The 21,341-nt window shown below is 47.0% G+C and overlaps 1 protein-coding gene across 2 annotated transcripts; it reads right to left on the bottom strand.

The window, feature by feature from the left end:
• Positions 1 to 356: 356 nt before the first annotated feature.
• LOC8024783 (mitochondrial-processing peptidase subunit beta) lies at positions 357 to 20,936 on the bottom strand. Of its 2 annotated transcripts, XM_002407062.5 has the most exons (13): positions 20,656 to 20,936; positions 18,356 to 18,574; positions 16,794 to 16,923; positions 15,578 to 15,776; positions 14,419 to 14,498; positions 13,101 to 13,216; positions 10,900 to 11,004; positions 8,682 to 8,821; positions 3,079 to 3,147; positions 1,561 to 1,677; positions 1,343 to 1,400; positions 1,122 to 1,197; positions 357 to 512 (listed from the first exon to the last, which is right to left on the bottom strand). In XM_002407062.5, exons 1-13 carry the CDS (start codon positions 20,884 to 20,886, stop codon positions 448 to 450), a joined length of 1,605 nt encoding a protein of 534 aa, XP_002407106.5. In that variant the 5' UTR covers positions 20,887 to 20,936; the 3' UTR covers positions 357 to 447. The 2 variants fall into 2 exon arrangements, with proteins under 2 accessions (XP_002407106.5, XP_042142671.1); XM_042286737.1 differs by having other exon boundaries at positions 1,122 to 1,400; positions 20,656 to 20,779.
• Between the last annotated feature and the right edge of the window lie 405 nt (positions 20,937 to 21,341).

Genomic DNA, 21,341 nt, shown 5'->3' on the forward strand with positions numbered 1-21,341 from the left:
GAAAAACAAAATGTAAAATGCTAAGGCTCGATTACCATGCAAAATCCTGAGGCTACATTGAAAGAGTACGACACTTTCAGGGCGGAAACCCTCGAAAATAGTTTTCCATTAAACTATACACGATTCATACATGCTCAGCTACGAGCTCTGCGACTGGGAAAGTGCAACAGAGAAAAGCAAAAATGCAGGAACCACATTTTATTATTGTAACATCTCACACACCTACCTGCAACATTCACCGCACATCCAGTGAAACAGAATACTGAATATTTCAATGGGTAGTTAAATTTGTAAATAGGGTAGCCACCAAAAAGGACACCACAATAATGAATTAACACAAAAATTGACACACACATACATGTCAAGGGCACCTTTATTTAACAGAAAGCAACCATCTACTATACAGGATTCAATTTTCTTTTTCTTTTTGAGAGAATTCTGGCCCCCCTAGAATCGGAGACGATACATGTTGCTGCGGACGTTGGCATAGTCTGTGAGGGCCTCCACCGGTCCTGCAAAACCAAGACCAAGTCAGATTACATACAAACATGCTGTGCCAGATGCTGTCTGATTTGAATTAATCTGGCAGCATGCTGCTTCACAGTAAACCTTGTTGATGTTTGCCAAGAGATTGCAATAAGCGTAATCTGGAAAAACAAATGACAATGCCCTTAAGTGGACTATGCCGTTTATTTTAGCCAGGCTTTAATGGCTGTGGAGAACTACTTCTGCTCATATGGGCTGACATCTAAGCAGCAAGCACAATTTTCGAGTCCACCAAGCTAACCCAAATGCTCTCTTGCATCAGTCATTACACCTTCCTCGGATCATAGTTATTTTTCACTGCGGTCTCCGGAAGAACATATTAACTGAATTCTACCAAACGCTCGAGTGACCAGTAGGGGCAGAAAAGAAATCGGTGTCACAGCCATCATCTCTCAAAGATCCTAGAGCTGAGTTCACAAACAAGTTGAACTCTTTCATCTTCAAGGTCTTTGGAAAAAAACATTAGGCAGGAGGAAGTCTACAGATGCAAAGCTTCGACCAATCTGTTCAGCAAATGACATGTAGTACGCTTGAATTTGTATAACTGAGAGTGCTGTACAAAAGAATGCACATACCGACTCCGGCAACAGCGGGGCACCGGTCGTAGATGTACTTGGTGCAGACGTCTCTCACTGTCTGGGCGGTCACAGCCTGCGAGAGACCAAACAAAATTGTTTCTACAATGACAGCTTGATGAAAAGGGACAAGGAACATGACTGCATTCAACTAAACTGTTTCTCTGGAAGCATCTTTGAACAAGGCGGTAATAAGTGACCGGCACTGCGGTGCTACTCACGTCGATTCTGGCCTCGAGCTCCGGAAGGGGAATGCGTCTGCCATAGCAGAGCATTTGCCTGGAGAGAAAAACAATCCGCACAATCAGAAAACAAAAGAAATTGCTACGGCGGTGACAATCGCAAAATCGCTCTTCAATCATTGAAAACAAATGACGGCCATGTTTTTTGTTTTTGTTTTTGCTTAGATGGAACTATAGAGTGGTAGGGTGGCAGTTACCGTCCAATGTCCTCGCACACAGGCGTGGTTCCGTCCAGCTGGAGCAGCATGTTGGTCTTGAGGAGGTTCTTGGCCCGGGTCACCTCCCCCTCCGTGGCGCTCATGCAGATGCGCATCCTGACACAAGAAAGGGACCCACGTCAACGTTACCCTCCCATACACGTCCGACAAGATCAACAAGATGCACATCAGCAACAACACCACCCGCGATTTTTTGCGCGCCACCATTTTGAGAGGCAAACTCTGAGGACCCAACATATCTGCCCACCACAGTCACCAGACGACTTTTTTGGAGGCCGATTCTTCGGCGTCCACAAAATGTGTGATTTCCTCAGTTTACAGCCACAAAACAGCCGCCACGAGCTTAGGCGCTGCCATTTTGGTTGTTTTGATTTTGCCCTGTAGCCTCGATGCCACGTCCTACGCAATAAACAAGCTGGGTTGAGGCTATAGTTGGGTTTTCCGGTTCCGCTATAGCCAACATGGCCACCGTCTGCCCATTCTTATGGTCCTTCCAGTTCTTCGCGGGGTCCCTGTTTTTCGAGCGCGACCGCGAGAAGACAGGCCATCTGCCGTTCTTGTGGTCTTTGAGCGTAAAGGTTTTGCCGACAGGCTTAGTATTGAGGCGAGCTTCGTGGACTAAACCTTGTCTCCAAATAGTGCCAAATGGCGCCAACTTCAACTCTGCTGTTTGTGTCAACCAAGGCGCCGACAAAGCGCAACACCATGATCAAACAGATCAACAAACCAGTGAGAAGTAAACAATATAAAGCGGAAGTTGCATGAACAATATGCAGCGGAATATGACCGGAAAGTTCATAATTTGGCTGAAATCAATGTTTGGGACCTATCGATTATTGGGACAATTTCGGGGTCCCCTCCAGGTCCGAAAAATCGGTCGGCGACCGTAGTCCCTAGTCCCGCAGACTAGGGACTAAGGCTAAAGACTATTGCCTAGTCTCGGTGTGCAGGAGTATCACGTGGCAGGGTAAACAACCGTAGGACTTCTTGCTTTTTTTATTTCTGTGAACGTTTGTCGCACTGCATTTGTTTGCTGGTTGAGTTTGTGTGGAGGGGACAGCTTCTTGTCAAGTTACACTTTGTAACCTTCCTCCGTCTCCTCCACCCCCCTTTATGAAGTGAATAAAATTGAATTGAACTGAATTGACTAGTGCGCGATTGTGTCCCACCTTAGTGTGTATTCTCCCCGACTATCTGTGCTGTATAAGAGTAAATTCAAGATGAAGTAACTGTTCAGATTTTTTTTTTAGGAAAAATCTTCACTACATCAGTACGTCAAATGCACGTACCAGTAAAAGAACCATCCTGCAGTATTGATTCACTCTATCCTATACTACAACAGGCAGGTTCTCTGGGCCGGTTATACAGAGGTACAACCGGCCCAGAGAATTACGGAAGACTTCGGGATTCCAAAGACTAACGATACACAGTGCAAGCAAACATCGTGCATCAGTGTAAACGAAAATCTACATTGTGGACGTGCAAAGAGAAGCTGACCATTCTCTCTGAATGGCGTGCACCAAGAAGTCCATCTCCTCTCTCCCTTCCGACACGAAGTAGATGCCCCTGGAAAAATGGGAAGAGAAAAATGCACCACTCAAAAAACATCCTGGGAACAACGCGGCAAATGCTCCCACAGTGCAAACTGAATAAAGAAAACAGCCTCTTTTTATTTTCTACACAAAAGTATATTACGAACGACAAAGTTTCTAAATAGTGTTGAGAGCAACTCGCCATTTGCCCAGGAAGAAGACAAGTTTTAGACACTCAAATTTCAATCATTTTTGAAGTACCTACTCTCCATTAAATGCAATGCACTTGTCGAGACATTCCTTTCAGGAGTTCAAAATAGCCTTTGAATTCCTCAATTTTGATACCCTTCAGAGCTCCTGTCACTTTTTGTTTCCCCGGATTGAAGAAGCTCTCAGTATGAAACGGTTTGCTAATGTAGAAGGGTGAAAACAAAAAGCGGCAGCACTGAAAGGCATCCAAATTGATGAGTTCAAAGGATATTTTGTGCATTGGAAGAAATGGCTTGACACGCTCATTCCATCAGGTGGACACCACTGCGAAGGTGACTACAATTTGAACATGTAAAAATAAATGCACGATTTTGTAAAAATACCGGTTTCTTTGAGGTCCCCCCCCTTAGTTTCAATTTGATCTAATGAGACTGCCTGTGATTGGTTCACCGATTATTATTTCTCAGAAAGCAGAAGACAGTATAGACCTCTTACAACATAACCGCTTATAGTGCAGGACCGGGTACAACGCTGCTTTTTTAAAGGGACCATGAAGGCAATTTAATTTTTTTTTAAAAAAGAAGGTGTTTTCGGAAGCATTGGGGTCCTGGCATGCCACGCAATTTTTTCTAGAATGTTGTGACTCTTATTTCTGTCCCTGCAAATAAATTTGCAAAACCGAAACAAACATTCAGATTTCTTCCCTTTTTCGCCTCTGGAAAGAGAAGTGACGTCAGGGAGCACTGTCGGCATCGGTAGGATTTAGTGCACACTCAGTGTGGTTCCCGTGGTTCGCTCTAGTGCACGGCGGTCTGTGAAGAAAACCTGGAAGAAATGGACGACAACGCCGCGCTCGCAAACAAGTTTGAGCTCCCGTTCAGCGACCTCACGCCGACTGAACGGGAGATGCTGCTAAAAACGCAGAACTCTGGATTGGCGACCGATGCAGCAATGCGCAGCATCGGTTGGCAGTTTAAGCAAACTAACGTCGCCCGATCGACCGCACGTCTTTAGCCGACCTTTCGCGCAACCTACTACTGCACATAAACGCGGCATGATTGGTGAGACACCAGTTCGCAAAGCGAACACGAGATAACGCACAAAACCAAAACCAAAAGTCCGCCGCCTCCGGCGCTCGTACCTCTTTTTCTTTTTTTTGTCCATGGTTGCTCGATGCTTGTTACGCGCCCGAGGTAGCAGTGCGGGATGCGTTCAACCAGTGACAAACGGAGGGATCGCTTCAGATTATGCTTTTATACACAGTATGAAACCTATTAATTCCCAACTACAACTTCATAAGATTATCCAACGTTCAAATAAACTTTTTTCATCACATCTCACCACCGAAATCGAAACCAAGAGCGCGTCTATCGTTTGAACCAATCGCCAGACGAGGAGCCCGTTGTCGTCACGCTTCGGCGCACTTTAGTTCATCTTTCTGCCGCCACCTCGGTGGGGTCTCAGGCACCGTTCCCGGCGCTATTATTACCGCGCCTGTTTGCTCGATTGGTGCGGCAGCCAAACTTCTGTTCGAGCTAGAACTTGGTCAACAGTATCTGAGACGTGCCGGACATCCATTTCAATCTTCGAATAAAGCTCCGAAACTGCCTTCATGGTCCCTTTAAACCACCGGTTCACCTCCCATAGAACTCCCTGTAATTACATACCCAGTGATGTGATTGGGCTAAGCTGTTTTGGAGCACCTCTTGGAGCAGCTAAAACAATGTTTTGGAGCAGGACAAGTGGCCTTTGGAGCAGCCAAAACAGTGTTTTAGAGCAACAAAAGTGGCTTTTGGAGCAGCAAAAGTAGCTTTTGGAGCAGATATTTTTAGAAAAATAAAAATATTTGTTTTACGTGCCGGACAAACGAAGGACACTTTGCTCGCTGCAATAAACACATTATAGTCAAGTTAGACTACCTGGGGGTCTTTCAACATGTTAACTGAAATGCCAATGACATGGCAGATTTTACAATGCTTCAGTTAAATGATACATATACAGGGTGTCACAAAAAAAAATTTACAGGGTTTTTTTCACCGCAGAAATAAACTAGACATCGCCGAACGCTCATTCTCCGCCCGAAGGTAGCGCTAGAGGACACAACCTGAGGCCAAAGTTTCAGCCCGATCCAATATTTTATTCAAAAGTTAGAGGTGATTGTCTGAAAATTTCAATGGGACAAAGGAGCCCATTTCTGCCGGTTTTCGGTTTCTGGTGCCATAGAGCCCCATGTGTATGAAAACTCCGTCGGCCGCCATTTTCCCATTGAAAGTTTCAGAAAATCACTAATAACTTTTGATTAAGTTATCGGATCGGGCTGAAACTTTGGCATCTGGTTGTGACCTCTCGCGCTACCTTTGGGTGGAGAATGAGCGTTCGGCGATGCCTAGTTTAATTTTGCAATAAAAAAACACCGAGTTTTTTTTTGTTTTTTTTTTTGTGACATCTTGTATATGTATTTGCTATAAGTAAATAAGAACCAAACTGCACATAATAAAATTTATTTAAAATTGACCCGCTTAGCACTAAATAGCGCAGCATTAGGTTGACTAGTGATATAATAAATGAAAGCAGTCTCCAACTGATGAAACACGTAACTACTGCAGTGCAATGCGAAATTGTCGCGCAAGCGGAGACGGCTGTTCGATTGAAACCATGCCACTCCGCTCCGTCGCTAACTGGTTCCCAAAATTGTCGGGAAAATAAAACTGTCCAGCATACGAAAAAAAACAAAAAAAACAGTCCAGCGGCACGTGCTCGCCAGGCCGGCAGGCGAGGTCAAAAGCTAAACACACAGAAAAAAAAAAGAACCTAAGCACACCGATGCAAGACATCTCGAGTGTTCTTGGAGCGCTTTGTGCAAGGACTGAACTCGAGAAAAACAAGCTCGCTGTGCAGGTTCAGCGTGCAGACATTGCCTTTCTTGCTTTAGCTCACTTCCCTCCACCAACTGTCTTTCGCGGCAGATTTTTTCACGCACCGGGGTCCCTCTCGAAAGAAAGCCTACCGAGATAAACCTAAGTAATCAATACTTTTACACAGCAGTCTTTGAGGTAGATGAATTTTTGTAGCAGCGTATTAAACAAGAACAGGAATGTTGATGAACATTAGGGCGGACCTTACGTTTCAGTTTAGAAAGCGCCGTATCTGCAGCGATGTGGGGACGGTAACAACCGACGTCGCGCGACCACGGCGACTGGCAGGGAGGGACCAAATATAGTTTTCCCAATGCCGTTGCTTTCAGGAAAGAGTGCTCCAGCTCACAAAGTAACTCCCGCGCCTATCCTTAAAAAAGAAAAGAAAAGCGAGACAAGAAGTTGCGAGAGCGCGGAACGAGAGAAGGTGGGAAAACCCATGCAAGGGGGGGGGGGGGGGGGGGGGGGGGGGGCGGACCGGATGAACGATTGATGCAGGGTACTTTGTGTCGGGCGGCCCCTTGCGCCACCTACCTCACGCGTGCTCAATCACAGTACTCAGTTTAGTTTCGGTGTTTTGAAAGGCGACCGAAAATGGTCCTTTGGCGCAGGCTTGGTGCAGTTTACCCCTATTTTGGCAAAATGTAGCAGGATGTAGCAGGGTTAGCCCCTTGGCGCAGTTTGGCACAATTGGCGCAGCAATCACATCACTGCATACCGCTTAAAATGCAGGCGCGCGAAGGGAAATACCGGTTATAGTGCGGTTTCTGGAAGAGCCCGCCGACCGCGCCGTCTGACCGGCGCAGCGAGCATGCTTCCCTGTGCTACACTAAATAACGGCGCTAGCCACAAGCAGCACTTGCAGGGCAAGGAGGTTGCTCGAAGAAGCGGGGAGAAGCGAAGAGAGAGGCTTCAGTTGCCATAGCGACGGAGGGACGCACACATGTGTCGTTCACGTGCGTGCGTCCACAGTGCGTGCATCCCTCCGCTGCGTTGGAAACAACCGCAACGACAGACCAATCACAGGTCGAAGAGAAGTGTTTGCGCGCGTTGCATGCCGGTCGCGGGCCGGCTTCTTCTATCCGCAAACATGGCGTCGGTTGTGATCGTCGACGTAGACGGCATGGTGGAAGCTCATCGTTCCGCGTAAAAGTGCTATCCTTGACTGTGAATTTTGGTTGTGTGTCGCTATGATAACCCAGCACGTACTAGAAGGGAAGATCCACTTACTCGTGCGGCGATGTTGTGGCGGCACTCTCAAGACGGCAGAAACGCCCGTGTCGTCGTGTTTGTTTACTTCGACTACAGTGGTGATTTCTAAGCATTTGTGTTTTCGAACATTGCTCGGATTTCTTATTTGGAGCATTTCATGCCTGTGCTCAAGTTGAAGGTATTACTGGCGCGTACCATATAAAGGATGCGAATTTTCACGAGTTTTCATCGCTGGAGCCAAGTGATTAGGGTTAGCAATCCTGAACGCTCGCAACGTCCGTCCGCAACCCGCGATGCCGTTAAAAGGCTGCGCCAGGCAAAAGTCGCTCATTTCTTTCAAAATGTGTGACTCACTTGAGAGAGAAGTGTACTAGTCTGGTGAAATAAAGACTTTCCTCAAACTAAGCTTTATTTTTCATCTAAGATAAAATAAATTGTTTTACAAAGGTAAGTTGTCTCATGGCATGTATTTTGGCCTGAAAAAATTGATGTTTTGGTTATAACGCGGTACCGCTTATAGTGCGGATTTTCGCGACTCCCGCGACATACGTTATATGCGGTCTACACCGTAGTAACTGTTCGATTCATAAGTCCATCAGCCACTACAATGTGGGATCACACCTAAGTTTGGTAGTTCATACGGTAGAATGTTTAGATGCTGCTAGACATCTGACCGATCAAGCGACATCAGAAAGCAGCACTGCAGCTGTCTGGTTGATTGCTCAATTAGTTGTATACACAACTTTTGCAGCTCACGTGACAGAATGCATGCCGACACACTACAGAGCAATGAACTATCAGACACCATAAATGAGGATGTTATGATTTGTAGATTGGTTGACCATTTAGAGAGAAATTGACCAATCAATCACTGCCAGAAAGCAGCGTAACAGCTGTCTGGGTGACTGTCTGTCAGGCAATCAAACTGCAACTGACTGATCAAGTGACCTCAAAAGCTGTTTGATCAACTCGCATGTCAACCAATCAAACTGACCAATCAATCACTCCCAGGAAGAGGAATATCACAGCTGCTTGATTGGCTAGTGAATCAAATAATTAACTAATCTGTCGCTCTCAGGAAGTGGCATATCAGAGCTGTTTGGTCAACCAATCAAACAAATGACCGACCAATCACTTCCAGTGAGCAACAGATTGCAGCTGCTTAACTGAACTATTGGCCGACTCGTCCAGCTAAACATCAGTGAAGCTGCCATCTAGGACATGTCCTCACCAGAGTCCGGTGTCCTTGTAGCAGGTGTTGAAGGACTGGAAGCTGTGGCAGGCATTGTCCGGGTCCTTGACGCACTCCTCGGCGAGGCGGCTCGACACGTTGGCACCGCCTCCGTGAGAGCGGTCCCAGTTGCCAATCAGCTGCGGGGTCACAAGCGCCAATCAGCCCATTGTTGGGATGTCATCTAATTTTAAACTGACCAGCTGCAAATTAGCGTAAAAGGCCGAGTGTATACTCATGTTACAATACACCTTTTCATTTAGCCTTGCACCCAGCCATGTTGTCCCCCTATCCGGTATGCGTTCCGAACAAAAAGCAAGAGATTTCAACCTTGAACAAGTAAAAAAAAGTATAAAAGGGTCATAACAAGAACGACTGACGGTTGCAATTAAAATGCTAACACGTTCTACTGGCGAGGTGAAAGAAAAGCAATGTTTTTACGCATACCGGAAGGTCAAGAGTTGAAGATGGCGGCGCTCAGATAGAAAAGGTGTATAGGCACCCACTTTTGAAGAATAAGCAAAAGGTGCAACCCTGCTTTGGCTGCTTCACTGTGCACGCCGGTGCAAAGTGCTGAAGACCACCCTCTCGTGAGTCCCTTCTGCATTTTTGCTCTCAAATCTGAGCGCTCATTTTACAGTTTATCAAGATTATTTCCCAATTGTTAGCGGGCGCTTACTCGGTATCTCATAATAGCCACAAGCTCTTTTTTTTTTTTTTGTTCTTTAAAAGTAAAGTTAAAAAGTGAAAGATGTTTACAAATCACTGTAACGCGAAATTAGAACACGGCTCTTCAGGAGGAGAAGAAGTGGGTGTACGCCCCTCCTCCTCCTCCATACCCTCCCTGCCTCTTTTCTTCCTCCTCTCCCCTGCTTCTCCTTTCCCATCCTCCTCTGTACCCTCCCCCTCTACATACCCTCCACTCCTCCCACACTTTCCCTGCTAAATTTAGCTGAAAAAATGGTGCCACGTAACCTCAACAGGAGACCTGCCAACCCTACAATGCTGAAAATACTACAGGGGACGCCAAAAAAAAAAAAAAAACACAATTGTGTGAAGAAATACGAAAACTGTTTTATTCTTCAAAAACTTGGTTTAGGTAAAAAAAAAAGCCTCAACTTGGGCACAAACACATCATACATTGCACAAAATGTCTTACTCTTTAGAAGTAGAAGGTTGGGCTAACACTGAGGAAGTTGCAGCTTTTGCTTTTCTTAGGAAGTTGTTGTCGAACACTTGTTCATGGCACTTTCCGGACTGGCTGCATCTCACCACTAACGACTGTTCAAGAGTGTTTTTCGACATAGAGGAGCGGAACTGCGTGTGTGCCTTCTTCACTTTACTGAAAACTCTTTTGCCTGTGCCTGGTTTAACAAAGACGTTAAAGAGCAAAGTTCTTCCTCTTTAACATCTCTACAACAACCGCTGTGAACGGCACGTTCACAGCGGTTGTTACTACACTTCACTCTTACACGCTTATTAAAACCATTTACGAGCATAGGCCTTAGATCGGAACCCTTTCTCGCTACCACCGCTAGGGGATTCTTTTCGGCTTCTGGTTGGTCAAGAGAGCATGCCAAGCCCTCTTTCCGAGTCTGGTGCACTCCCTGGCTCTGCCTGCGCCTCCCATGGACCAATCTCTCTCTATACACAGATCTGGGCTATACCACCCCTTACTACACTGACCTCAATGACAATTGCCTCACAACGAGGAGCGGTAGCTTGTGCCCCCTGGCATACAAGTCAATGTACCAAAGTTGCCAACCCCAAATTGTAAACAGGCGAGATGCAGCTTAAATAACAAATTTTTTTTTTTTGTTATTTTACAAATATTGTTGTTAATAAGATAACTGTAAGAAAGCACAGGAAAGCGGACACTTTACAATAAAATCGTAAAACTTGGCAGGTATGCAACAGCATTTCAATTGCCCGCTAAGTTTAGCGGGGAATTGAATGGCTGTTGAGGTCACGTGACGTCAATTTTCCCGCTAAATTTAGCGTGGATACGCCGACGCCCTCGGTGACGCCGCGAAACCCAGAAACGGGTGCCTAAGAGCTGCGCTCTAAAATTCACCAGCGTCTAAGATTATAAGATGGCAAGCACAGATATGGCGTCTAAGTCTTTTGACTGCCAGCAGTCGCCAAACACGGGCACAGATGCAGCTCTATGTACGACCCTCATCCAGATCGAAACCTAAAAAGGGTGAATGGCACCTACGGTGTTGGCGACCATGAGGGGGATGTTGTCGGGGTCAGCCCACCCGCAGCTCTCCACTGCAATGGCCACGTGGGCGTACGGCATGTCGTCGTCACGAACACGCACCTGCGGCAAAAGCAAAGAGTGACGAACAGGCAACAGTAGCTAATGGCCGGCTCTGGTGGCCAGTTCATTAGCAGCGGCTTTGTCAGAGCCACCAAACCCTTGAAACTGGAACCAAACAGAACCGCTCGTTTGCAGAGGCCACCCAATGTCTCGAGTTCTCTTACCTGAACGGAGCATGACTCAGCAAGTTGGCTTGCTGGTATGCTTCTCGGGGTATCCCGGAACCTTCATTTGCTCTAATTTACCCCTATCCCAATGCAGAATGGTTCCCTGGTTTAGGCATGACTTAAAGGGAAAGTACAGCTCAGTACAAATCACATATTTTTAACCTTCTGCATAAGAAAAGTAGTATCGTCAAAAGGGTAATGAAATAATTTGTTTCGTACAAATGAAATGATACGAATGAATTGTATAACAGTGATGTGATTGGCTTAGGCCATTTTGGAGCACCTTTCGAAGCAGCCAAAACGGTGTTTCGGAGCAGCAAAAGTGGCTTCTGGAGCAGATATTCTTAGAAAAATCAAAATATTTGTTTTAAGTGCTGTACAAACGAACAACTTTGTGTTGTGTTGCACCCTGATGTGACTTGTTGTGACGGAACTCGCTGCTTGTGGTTTTACTGCTGAGACACCCCACAAGTGTACAGCACGTTGCTGTATGCATTGCCGAGCAATTCCGAAAAACCACTTGCCACCGTTTTACTGGTTCCCGACAAGCCAGATTTTCGTCAAAAGTAAGCAAACGTAAAACAATGGATTGCAAGCGTCCCGGCTGGTACCTCTGTCGTTCAATCATGTTCGCATGCACGTGAGGGAAACTTCGCAGGCTTGCAGTTGCGCGTGCTTCATTGGGCGAGCGAAGACAACGACTTTTTGATCGAAACCAAAAGCATGACAAGCGCGCTGTGCACGTTCAGCGTGCAGACATTGCCTTCTTTGCTTTAGCTTCCTTCTCTGCACCAACTTTCTTTCGCGGCAGATTTTTCACGTACCGGGGTCCCTCTCGAAAGAAAGCCCACTGAGAGAAACCTAGGTAATCAGTACTTCGACACAACAGTCTTTGAGTTAAAGAGGTATTTTTGTAGTAACGTATGAACTGAACAAGGACAGGACTGTTGATGAACATGCGGCGGTGCTTAGTTTTATTTTAGAAAGCGCCATGTCTGCGGCGACGTGAGGCCGACAATACCCGACCAAGGCGACTGGAAGCCAGGGACCAAATATAGTTTTTCCACAGCCGTCGCTTTCAGGAGCAAGTGCTTCAGCTCACAAAGTAACTTCCGCCAAGCAAAAACGTGGTTTCGTTTCACAGCATGATCGCGTGGCTGTTACCCGGCACGTTAGCGTCGAAGCGTCCGCACACACCCGCGTCTATCGTTGAAAATATTTAAAAAAAGACGTGAGACAAGACCCGCCAGACGACGAGCGCGCGAAACGCGAGAGGGCGGGAAAACCATGCAAGACGGGATGGACAATTGATGCAGGGTGCTTTGCGTGGGGCGGCCGCTTGCGCCACATAACACACCCATGCTCTATTACGCTACTCAGTTTCGGTTTTGAAAGGCGACTGAAATCGGTCGTTTGGACCAAGCTTGGTGCCGATTACCCATATTTTGGCAAGATGTAGCACGATGTAGCAGTGTTAGCCCCTTGGAGCAGCTTGGCCGCAATAATCGCATCACTGGTATAATCTCAAAGGAAGAGGGAGCTCGTGAAGCTTATTTTTCGGCAATTTTTCCCTAAATTCCCCTACCGAATGGATTAGGAATAAAAATATTATTATTATTCTATCTTCAGGCCAGATTTGATTGTTACCAAGCGTAGTCTCAAGCTTGCTCGCATCCAACCTGCGAGCACGATTCAGCTGAAGTGGTTAGGGTGCCTTTGGCACTGCGAAGCACCACGGTAAAAAAATTTAAAGTTTTCCGAAGGAGAAAAAAAAACAAAATCCATTCATTAGATAAATGTTGTAGCGAAAATTAAACAGGATCCTTACCCTCATGTACTGCTAGTGTGCTTGTGTCGTACTACACAAGATGCAATTCACACAACTCCAACTTTCAGTTAAAAGAGAGCAGACGACCCCAGAGTGCCCACCTCACTCCCGGTGAAGCGGCATGGCAGGTCCAGAGGAGGAACCTTGGCGTCGTAGTCGGTCTTGATGGAGCCAAAGTGCTGGCTGGCCAGCTTCACCAGTTCGTCGTGGTTCACACCTGTCCACAAGCCACACAGTGGCACCCAAGACGTTTGCATGCAGAGAAAACAATACCGGACGGACACTGAATGCCATTTAAGGACGCACGTTAAAAGAGGATGTAGACTGGCAGATTTCCTGAGTCTCGCAGCTTATGACTAAGCAGACCGAGTTTCTTTAGTTCAATCTTATTTAAAAGAGGACGAGGAAAGCAACCCTTGCTACCTTTTTCTTCCAAAAAACCCTTTCTTGAAAAAAAAAAAAAAATGTAGCAATTATTTAATTTAAGAATTTGAGCAAACATTCCACATTAGCTAAAGAATCGAGCTTCAAAAAATCCATGAACTTAACACCGAAAAAAATCACACTCCTTATTCGGAAGTTATGCGAGTTGAAAAGCTAGAAGAAAAAAGGCTTGGGAAGCCAACAGCTGATATGAAGAGTGGAGCAAGTGTTCCCTCGTTTTGAACAAAATACAAAACAGTTTGTATTACTTGGTCCTCAGTTTCGCTTGGTTTTTCGAAATGACATCGTCCAACAAAATCGTAATTGCATTCCTTCGGCAGTTCTGCACCCGGTTAAAAGGATGTTCAACTGAAATTGGGATTTCACAAAAATAAGGCCGCAGAAGCATTGAACGGGATGCTATCACCTCCAAAGAATCCGTCACACGTCAATATTTTCGAACAGACGGCCGTATTTTTGGAAAAGAATGGCACGATCAAGCGAGGAATGTGACATCACGATTCTCTTCAAACAGTTGAGAATGAGGAAAAGCGCTTCTCTCCTCCTCGCTTCGGTTCACCTGCTCGAGGGGACGAAGCGAAGAGGACACGGAATGAGAACCGCGTCGCAACATGTCCCGTCAGCCTTGTCTAATCACAAAGTTTTTTTTCCGAAAATATGGCCATTCGTTAGATATCGCAGTATGAGTGATGTATTTGGGTTTTGAAGCGTCCCGCCTATCGCTCCAGCCTTGTTTTGTGAGCTCGAGATCAGTTTAGCATCCCTTTAAACAAAAGCCCAACCGTTGCCCCAAAATGCCATCTAGTTCCCATAAAGGGCAGCTGTTTCCAAGGGGTCTACTACTTCCTTCCACTTTGAGAACCCTTGTTTGGGTTTTGTCGTGCCAGCATTTTCTTCAATAGTTTTTTTTTATCGAGTCATTGTCAGCGCCTAACCCTGCGGAAGTGAACAGTGAAGCGAGAGTGAAGAGCGCACCTCCGGCTCCAGCCAGGACAATGCGTGGTCCCTTGTAGTGCAGCGAGATGTAGTCCACAAGGTCCTGCCTCTGGATGCTCCTGCAGACGGTAATACACGCCAGTGCAGTGGGTCACTCTCAGACACCAGACAACGTGAGAACAAAGAGAAACTTCCAACTATACTCTCAGTCTTGCCAAAGGTACAGAGTAGAGAGTGTAACCCAAGCAGTTGAAAAGGAGGGGAAGGAGAAGATTTCCTGTAACCCAGACCCTCTTTTGTAAACCCCACATCGCTTTGCGCTCCCTCGGGGATTAGCCTCTCACTCAGAATTCATTCAAAAGAGGCTTTCCTCATTCCATCGCCCGTAGCTTCCGCAGTGAAGAACCGAACTAAGATAGGCCCAAATAGGTTCGCACACAAATACCAACGCTTATTTACCATTTACCTTTACTTTTTTTCATTGCGTGTTAAGGATATTTTACCACCCTAGTCCATTTGCTCCCTGTAGGGCGAAATAGGGCTATCTTTCGAGACATTACGGTACACGAGTCAACTCTTCATCCAAATTTATGCTACGCCATTCGTGCCTATGAGCCAAAAAAGGCGCAACTTAAATTAGAAATCGAAGTTTAATGTCTTAAACTTTACCATCTAACTGCAATCCCAGAACTGTCTCTTCCTCGATCATAGCACTGGCCGATCACTGCGCCGCCTACATACCACTTGACACCCGACGGCTCCGATTCCTAGCAATTACAGCACGACTTGAATCGTATTCCTCTACGATACAAACTCTGGTCAACGGAATTAAACGTTACAGGGTGCGAAAACTAACGCTCATGGTTGGCAAAGTTGTTCACCATTGCAATCCGTAATTCCCCTAACACCGAGTATAAAACGAACAAATAAATCGCAACCGACCCACTTCGGGACTTCATTATCGGTCAATGTCTGTATTGCCAGTAGTTGTAAAAAACGCTGCACCGAGAAGTTAAATGCGTTGCCCTCGTTTCAGTGCACTGAGCGGCAACAGTAGACGACACGGCTGGCAGTAACAGGACAGTTGTCTGACGTTGTTGGGCGTAAATTGAGGAAAAGCTTTGTAGGACACAACAAACACGCGCTCTAGGCACTCTGTCGAAGGCCACGGGGTCAAGAGGTCCGCGGGTGCACTCACTTGATGTTCTCGGTGGGTCCCAGGATGGTGAGTCCCAGAGGGGTGCCCTGGAAGGCCACCGAGTGCAGGTGGTCGAACACCACCTCCTGCAGGTTCGTCTCCACCTCCTGCATCTCCCGCAGGATCACCCCACGCTCCCGCTCAATCTCCGCCTCCCCAAACTTGCTGTTCTGCAGGATGTCTGACAGGATCTCCACGGCTGCGCAAGACGGGAAAGGAAAAGCACCGTGGGGACGGGCGCGCTGCGGAGGGGCAACTTTAGCGACGGCCTTTACAACAATACTCCATAATTGTACGAGTGAGGGATACATCTTTTCCAGGTCTCCCTAATGATGAAGCAAAGAAGTATAGCAGCTGCTTATTGGTAACTCTCTGAACAACATAAAACATTTCTCCACTCTTTGCCATTATTACCGCTGTGCGGCCTCAACCGAATGTGATGCCGTGCCGTATCAGCCATGCAGCACATTGTCTGCAAATTTATTTTCCGATTCCTGGCCTAATGGTGCGGGGCACATACACAAACACCGCGGGCCACTTCGTACACTTGTTTCGTTGAAGAGACCAGATGACAGCAAGGTGAACCATTCATCCGGCTAAAACTTCAGTGACCGTCGGCTTTGCCCTAGAGCGGTGGTTCTCAAATGGGGGCCTGCGGACCCTCTGGGGTCCCTGAAGGCTTTCTTAAGATCCCCAAAGCCTTAGGCCTTCAGTTGAACCAAACACTCATTTTTCTTTTTTATTGATGCTGGCAGCCCCAATAGGCGAAACCATGTGCACTAAGTGAGTAGGGTGGATTATTCTGTTTTCAGGGCTGCAAAGTTGGTTTGCACGCATTTAATGTTCTTCATTTACCCGTTTGTCACTGCAATCGTTCAATACCACCCCCGCCCCTGGCAGATGGAGTCTGCCATCACTTCCGCCGACCAAAAAGCGGTCCCCTAGACATCTGTGGTTGAGAACCACCACCCTAGAGGATGGCGGTTAAAAAGTGCCTTCCACCATCACAAGGACTTTCCCATGACATACTTGGCAAGTTTTTGACACACCAGCTTTAGAACCCTTTTCCGACACCTACGACTCAAGTTCAATGCACCTAATGGAACGCAATGGAAATGCACGCTTCAGCATTATATTACTGGACACGAGGATTCTGTTCTTTCAATATATACGAGAAGTTTCAATGCCGACTGGCCGTTAGTGCAAGCTCACCCACCCCTGGGCATGTCCTTGGACAGGCACTTTGCGTAGTAGACGGTCTGCTCCCGGGACGTGTAGGCGTTCAGGTGGGCTCCCATGTTCTCCACCTCCAGCTCGAGGTCCGTCTGGGACCGCTTGGAGGTGCCCTGTGAGCAAAACAACATCCTCACTTCACGCAACTCTTTCTTCAAGATAGGACAGAGGTAGTGCCCCATGCAAATACGAGAAAGGTCAAGCCAACTGAGTTCATCATGAAGTCAAAAAATAGTAAACCTTGACTTTGATCCTGCACCCCGCTTGTTTTGGTCCGAATGAGCTTCATACCAGCATGCGGTTCTCTAATCACTATCGCGTGATGCACATTGGAGACGTCATATTAATGATCATACCACAGCACAAACTAGCGTCGACATACCTCGGAGACGGGTCAAACTCTCACTGTCTGAACATTAGTCTTTCTTTTTTCTGTCGCAATTACTGACCCTACCACCTACTTCCTTTCGAGATAAACACTATGAATAGTAACTTGAAGAAATAACACAGTTGGAGTTCACCCAGTTGGCAAAATTTCAGCAAAACAAGAGTTTGGTCTAAAAAATTGGTGTGTGTATGCTTATACAGCTGTAAGTTAGTCTGCCTCAATGGGTGACTTGTCTCAGCTGTAGACGAGCAATTTAGCCAGTGCCATAGTCTCCTCTATACTGACCAAGCCTGGCAGGTCGTCACGCGACGCGGCTGCCAAAAGTGAAAAGGTAGAGCGGCAGACAAGAGTCATGTAACGGGCGCCCCGCCGCGACGAGACACCGAAACATGTTTGTCCCGAGCGATGGAATGTCCGCTCATGCTTCTCGTGTCCCTCGCGCTACGGCCTCGTTTCTCGTCGGGTTTGAAAATCATGTTTCGGGTCCTCGCTGCTGCAAAAGCTGTGCGCTGAATACCAGATTCCCCGAGAAATGCTCTCTGCTACCAGATCCTCGCGCTCCAAATCTACGACCGGGCACTCTATTGGCTCCGTCATCGAACTGCCAGGCCTTGTGAGTATAGAAGAGGCTATGCCAGTGCAGCACAACTGCTAGCCTGGGGTCTTCAAAGTGTATCACACACCGGTCTGATGCTCATCCAGATCGAAACGGGCAAAGGTGGGGGTTGAACCTAGGATCCCTGGGTTCTGCAGCGCAAGTTTTCGCTCCACGTGCTCCGAGCTGGTGGGTGCTAACCCACTCGGGCACTGACCCCCCCTAGAGTCGGGTCTAAAGTTGTTAGGACAGGAGTCTCCAGGAATTGATGCTGACATAAAACGACTCTAGTCACTGACAGGTAGAGAACGGCGCCCCCATTCGGAGACCCCACTCCTTGCCTTCTACGCGCTTTGGCTGTACATGCACGCTCAGAGCTGACGAGACGACCAAGTGTCGTCGGAGGTAGGAAGCTTGGGCTGGAGGCAGGACAACTGAATGACCTCCTTGCCGTTGTCACCCTGTCATTGACTACACAAGCAATGCAAGGAAACAGATTCCCACAGTTCGTGACTCTAGCCACAGCGAGATAAAATGAACAGCAACAGGGAGCGGACGCTACCTTGAAGGCCATGTGCTCCAGGAAGTGTGCCACACCGTTGTTCTTCTCGTTCTCATAGCGGCTCCCGGCGTCGATCCAGACGCCCACGGTGCACGTCGGGTTGCCGGAGTCCTCGGTGGCCACCCGCACCCCGTTGTCCAGCGTAGTCACCCGCGTCTCCGGCACATTCAGCAGCGTCTGGCTGAATGTCGTCGTCGCCAGCTGATGCAGACGGCGGGACTGCAACGGTGACCCAAAAGGGACAGCTCAATTTCTGCGGATGCCTGCTCACTCTTTGTCGTGCGAGATGGAGCCTGACGACGACTCGCATAAATGTTACGCGAAAGGTACAGCAGTTTGTCATCACAATGTCGTCGTCGTCAAAATTTTTTTGTGACGTGAATCGGGTGGTTAGGCTCAAACCCGACCACCGGCTTAGGTGTTATCCCTAAACAATTCGGTCTCAACCTACAATGCAGATTTTGTGACAATTTTCGGATTAAATGTATCGAACTTCTTTGAGGGATGTTGTTTCTAATATTGCCTTTAAAGTTTAACCTATTTCACAGCTATGGTTGGAAAAAAAAAGGAGTAAAAAATCTGAAAATCTTTGTGGGCTAGAAGTTATGCACTTTAGTAGAGGAAAAGCCCCAGCATATTTGTTAGGAAGAAATAAAAAAATATGCAGAGAAGGTGAGGAAATTAACTTTCACATGTGGGGACTTGGCCTACCAGTTCTGCAAGTTAAAGACACTCTAACACCCTCCAAAAACATGTTTTTTTCTTCTTATTTTTTGCCAGACAATTTAATAGTGCACCATTTGCAGCGCCCGCCCTGTGCGCTTCTCTCTTTGTCCCAGTCTTCTTGTGCGCTGCTTTTAGTTCTTTAAATCATGAACCAACTCGCCTGCATTGCTACCTTGATTTAATATGGGGTCAGGAGACTACCCAGCCAACGTTTTGCTGTAGAGTCACATATATTTTCAATAAAGTAAAAAAACTCAACTGCTTGAACCTGAAACACGAGCATGGAAGCTCATGGCCGGAAAACACATAGCTCCACCCGACCACATTTTTCTTTCTCTCAGCTTCTCTGGCTTGTGAAGCAGACGACGATGACTAAGAATTTGCGTGCGATCTGATGGATAGGCTCCCACTGGCTGGCAAGCGTCATCAAGGAACGGGGCTCCCATTGGCTCTCGCGCAGCGTAGTTCCAAAAAATGTCACCAGGGAAGCCCTCTCCATGGCGGCGCAGCGCACGCAGCAGCTTGGCCGCCGGCAAGAGGGAGCAGTGGCCGCAGAGCCCGCCCAGGCAGACTCCGGAGAGGCTGCACGGCCGAGCTCAGCGCGACACGGCCACTTCACGTGAGCACGCGCTTGACCGTCAGCTGCTACCTCGGCAGTAGTGAAACGTGGGCATTTACGCCCCTACGTCGCAAAGGAACTAAGGGGCTGGAAGAACGACATTCGTGCTTTTGCATTCACAACTCATAAAATGCTTAAATGTCCTCGAACTTTTTTTTTTAATCAATTTATTTTTTGCATTTTGGAGGGCACAAAGATGGGTTCATATCTTTTATATTTTTAATATTTGAATGTGTGCCCTGATAATCTACTACTTTGCATACATTTGGTACACGTGCTGTGTTTGAACACCTTGGAAAAGGGAGCGAGTTTTTTCTTTTGGTCCTTTCGAGGGTTGGGCTATCTATCTGGCCACCACTTAAATGATTTTGTGACTCCTGGTATACATGCTTTGCACTGACGTCACATCACCGATTTCGCACCACCACGGAAGAGAGTCCCGGTGAGAGGGGAGTTCCTCCTTTCCCTCTTCGGTGGTGGCTGGAAAGCTGACGGGAGGACGTCAGGTGCAAAGCATGGATAGACCGTAGCGTCCCTCCCGATACTATATATACATATACAAAACACAACATAGAGGTAATGAAGAGCCTGCCTCAACTTTCTTTTTGGTCAGATTTGCGGTTCGTTCCATACATTCAAGCGAATGCGACATGCTTTGAAAAGTTCTGGAAGCGGACAAGGACACTGGTGTTAGTTAGGTCACCGATCTTATCATGAGCAAAACTTTCAGAGTTCACACAAACTACCAGCTGAAGCTAACAAGCTGGCATATATCAGAGCTTCAAAATAGGTCTTCAATGAAAAGCGAATCCTGCGGCAACATCGGGCACCTCGGACACGCCGAATCTATGGAAGGTATGGCGCTCTTTCATTTTCGTTGAAACGAACCCAGGGAAGACGCTGAATCTTAAGTAAGCGTCGTACTGCGCACTAAAAATAAGTCTAGAGGGCTTACGTATGTTTTTCTTGTAGCATTTTGCAGCAGAATCGCCGTACCCTTGAGAAGCCGCGAGGTCGCCATGTCTACGGTGTGCCCCGAACGTCTGGAGAGAGGTAAAAAAAGAGGGCGCCACTGATCAGCATACACAAAAATAAGCAAGAAAGACAAGAAATAAGCTGCGTTTCTTGAATTAGACAGTGGCTTGCGCCACCTAGTTAGTGTGGTTGCTGCCGCCTTTTCCGCCATCTTCCGCTTTTGTATTTTGACGTAAAAGCCTAGGTAGAGGTGGTAGAAATCTGAATCATAGAGTTATTATAATGTACGCTAGAGGTTCAACTGGCGCTAGTGTCTACGCGACTTCCGGGAGGCAAATTGAAGCAGAAAGCAACCAGTCTACTTTTGCGGTGCTCCTGTGCATTCCTATGGGAAAACGCACGTGCATTTTGTCTCTTCGCCGGAAAACAACATGAATAAGTTTTGTTATTTCTGTCGTACGGAATAGTATGTACCTTTATTGGTATTGTGAAAGTGTAATTGCTTTAGTTACAGCATTTTTCTTTACCGCTGAACGATGTTAAACTTCGCTGTATTTCAGGCCCAAAGCTCTGTTCCGCGGCAGGTATGCAAAAACGAGCGACGATTCTAAGCAAAATAACGATCGAAAGGAATGCAGAGTGTGTTCAAGCTTCGCTAGCATTCCG

Source organism: Ixodes scapularis, unplaced genomic scaffold, assembly GCF_016920785.2.
Source record: "Ixodes scapularis isolate PalLabHiFi unplaced genomic scaffold, ASM1692078v2 PGA_scaffold8__174_contigs__length_109621045, whole genome shotgun sequence".
NCBI classification, from domain to species: domain Eukaryota; kingdom Metazoa; phylum Arthropoda; class Arachnida; order Ixodida; family Ixodidae; genus Ixodes; species Ixodes scapularis.